At 47.3% G+C, this 2,383-nt stretch overlaps 1 protein-coding gene across 1 annotated transcript; it reads right to left on the bottom strand.

The window, feature by feature from the left end:
- Window positions 1-206: 206 nt before the first annotated feature.
- On the bottom strand, window positions 207-1,778 carry LOC115682657 (uncharacterized). Its single transcript, XM_056303119.1, has one exon. It carries the CDS (start codon window positions 1,776-1,778, stop codon window positions 207-209), a length of 1,572 nt encoding a protein of 523 aa, XP_056159094.1.
- Between the last annotated feature and the right edge of the window lie 605 nt (window positions 1,779-2,383).

Raw genomic sequence — 2,383 nt, 5'->3', positions numbered from 1 at the left:
TTACCCACTTGATGACAACTGATGAGACATTGCCTTCGTTCTTTGACATCTCTGCTTGCTTGCCCTCGAAGAACTTCTGAGCGTCGACCAAAGTATCTTTGTATCGGAGCACCCCTATCCCTGTTGGCAACATGGAAGGATGGAGTAGTATAAGATAGAGCATGTACCGAGAGACCAACTTGCTCATCTTGTATTGCGTGATATCTTCAGCGCTTCTGCCCCGCATCTCCTCCTTGTCCACGTATTGACAGAGCTGATTGACAGAGCTCAGTGGCGACGTGCCAGATGAGGATACTCTTGTCAAACTCCATCGCTTCCACACTCCATGTCAGATGACCACAGTTTGACCTCATCAGTATTTCGCTCGCCTCCAGCTTGAGACTCGCCAGCCCGTTCTCCAATCTGTGGTTCCGTTCCAGATTTTGGGCCGTATCCCTCATGTGACGGAAGATCCATTCTTTCACGTTGCTCTTGAACATTTTGTAACCGATGTAAAAGATCATCAACTTCTCGTCTGACTTGGAGAGCCACGGATACTTGAGGAAGATCCTGTTTCTCTTCCTGATAGATAATCTGAAGAGGTTGAACTGGGCCACGTAATTCGACCATCTTCTGTTCGGGCAGAACTGGAGAAAAGCCACAGCGGATGAAATTGCGGATTTCCCGACTCTCTGAAGCTGCCAGTGGTTGACCCAATCGGATGAAATTGCTAGAAGAAGCGAGTAAATCTCTAAAAGTATAGCCACGCTTATCAGAAAGAAAGTTATACAGATATCAACTTTGGCGTAATCCTTCTTATCCTGTAAGGAGAAGAATACCAAAATGGCACTCGGCACAGAGAGACTGACGGCCCAACGAATGATGCTCCAAGCACAGTTCAGCAATGGCACCTTGGTGTAGAGAAGATCGTACATAAGCCCAAGCTCGATCTCCACGATCCCAAAAGCCATATTCGAATCCATGTGACGATGTTTCATGAACATGCGCTTACAGGCCTCGAGGTCCCCAAATCTGCGGATATAGCCCAAGAAGAGAAGCTTGAAGACCTCGAACAACTCATAGGCTTTGTCCATAGTGAAGACTTTTTCGTTGGAGGCTTCATAGCTGTTCCCTGGGAAATCATCCGCACATGAAACCTCTGTGACCTCGTCGATTTCGACCAGGTAACCCTCCAGTTCCTTCAGAGTGTACTGATCCATTATCCTGGTGTATATGGGAACGAAATTCGGGAGTACAAGCAACGAATCTCGAAGCCGGCCTTCGTTCGCCAAGTACAAACACAATATCCTCTCTGCATATTTCATGAACCCCACCAGGATCATACCCACTGCGAACATCGACAGTGGAGACCCCGACAAGGCCATGAAGTAAATGAAACACACTAGTCCTACCTGGATGCAAAGCCGCACTAACTGCCTCAGCCATAGGTCGTTGTTCTCCTGGCCATACGCGGTGATCGTGTCCGGCCCGCCCAAGTGGAGGAGAAGGAATGGTGCCCAGAACGCTGTAATCTGGCTCTTCGGATTGGTTGTCCCCTTCGTTTCCTGGATGTTGGCCAGGCGGCTCGAGAGGATACTGAGAGAGAAGGTCGCAATGGAGTCGGCCAATAGGTATGTCGTCCAGATCATTACATGGTTGCAGTACGAGAAGATGGATTTCCTTCGTCTGGCCTGAGTCGCAAGGGTCAGTTGGAGGAACAAGCTGAGGAGGACAAGCAACCGCATCTCCCACTCCTTCCACAGTTCACGAGTGTTTTGAAGAAGCAGCGAAAATTCCATGGTTGAACTCAAACTGTTGGCACCGAAAGGCGCAAGGATCGGGGTGCAGTCTCAAAGAGCAGTAAAACTTGGGACGATATATGGAGGGGACAAAGCAAGGCAAAACAGCATTAGCCTTGAATTTACCTCTGCCATCTTATAAGCATTAACTTGGGATTAAAGCCCACACACAACACACACACACCCCCCCCCCCCCCCCGGAATAGTAAATGTAACACCCAGGACACAGTACTCCACACCACCTTTCGAATGCATGATTGTCAATCACTACGCATAATTTAAATCCTATGAACTTCACTAACTCATTGTGATTTTCACACTTTGTTTGGCATGCATTATCAGTCTAAGCAATTCATGTCGAATGATAGAGTCACCTATTTGGCTAGCTATAGCAAGTAAAGACGCACAAAAAGAGGCCAAAAGAGGGTGATAAATGGTCCCTAAATTGAAGCAATTTTGATGCATTGAGTTGATTGCTTCAATTCCAGCAGCAGCTTTTTATTTCCTTAATCGGTGGTTTTTGTATCAAGTCCGTGAATGAAATAGTCCACTACGAATAAAACATTGCACGATGAGCGCATTTAGCTCACATCCTCGTCATTTGA

Source organism: Syzygium oleosum, unplaced genomic scaffold (assembly GCF_021117445.2).
Source record: "Syzygium oleosum isolate NSW1041296 unplaced genomic scaffold, Sole_v2.1 Sole_v2.26, whole genome shotgun sequence".
NCBI lineage: Eukaryota > Viridiplantae > Streptophyta > Magnoliopsida > Myrtales > Myrtaceae > Syzygium > Syzygium oleosum.
This window is presented reverse-complemented; position numbering and strand designations above follow the sequence as displayed.

Coding starts and splice junctions, on each gene's coding strand:
- LOC115682657 (XM_056303119.1), bottom strand. CDS start 1,778: ATGGAATTTTCGCTGCTTCTTCAAAACACTCGTGAACTGTGGAAGGAG.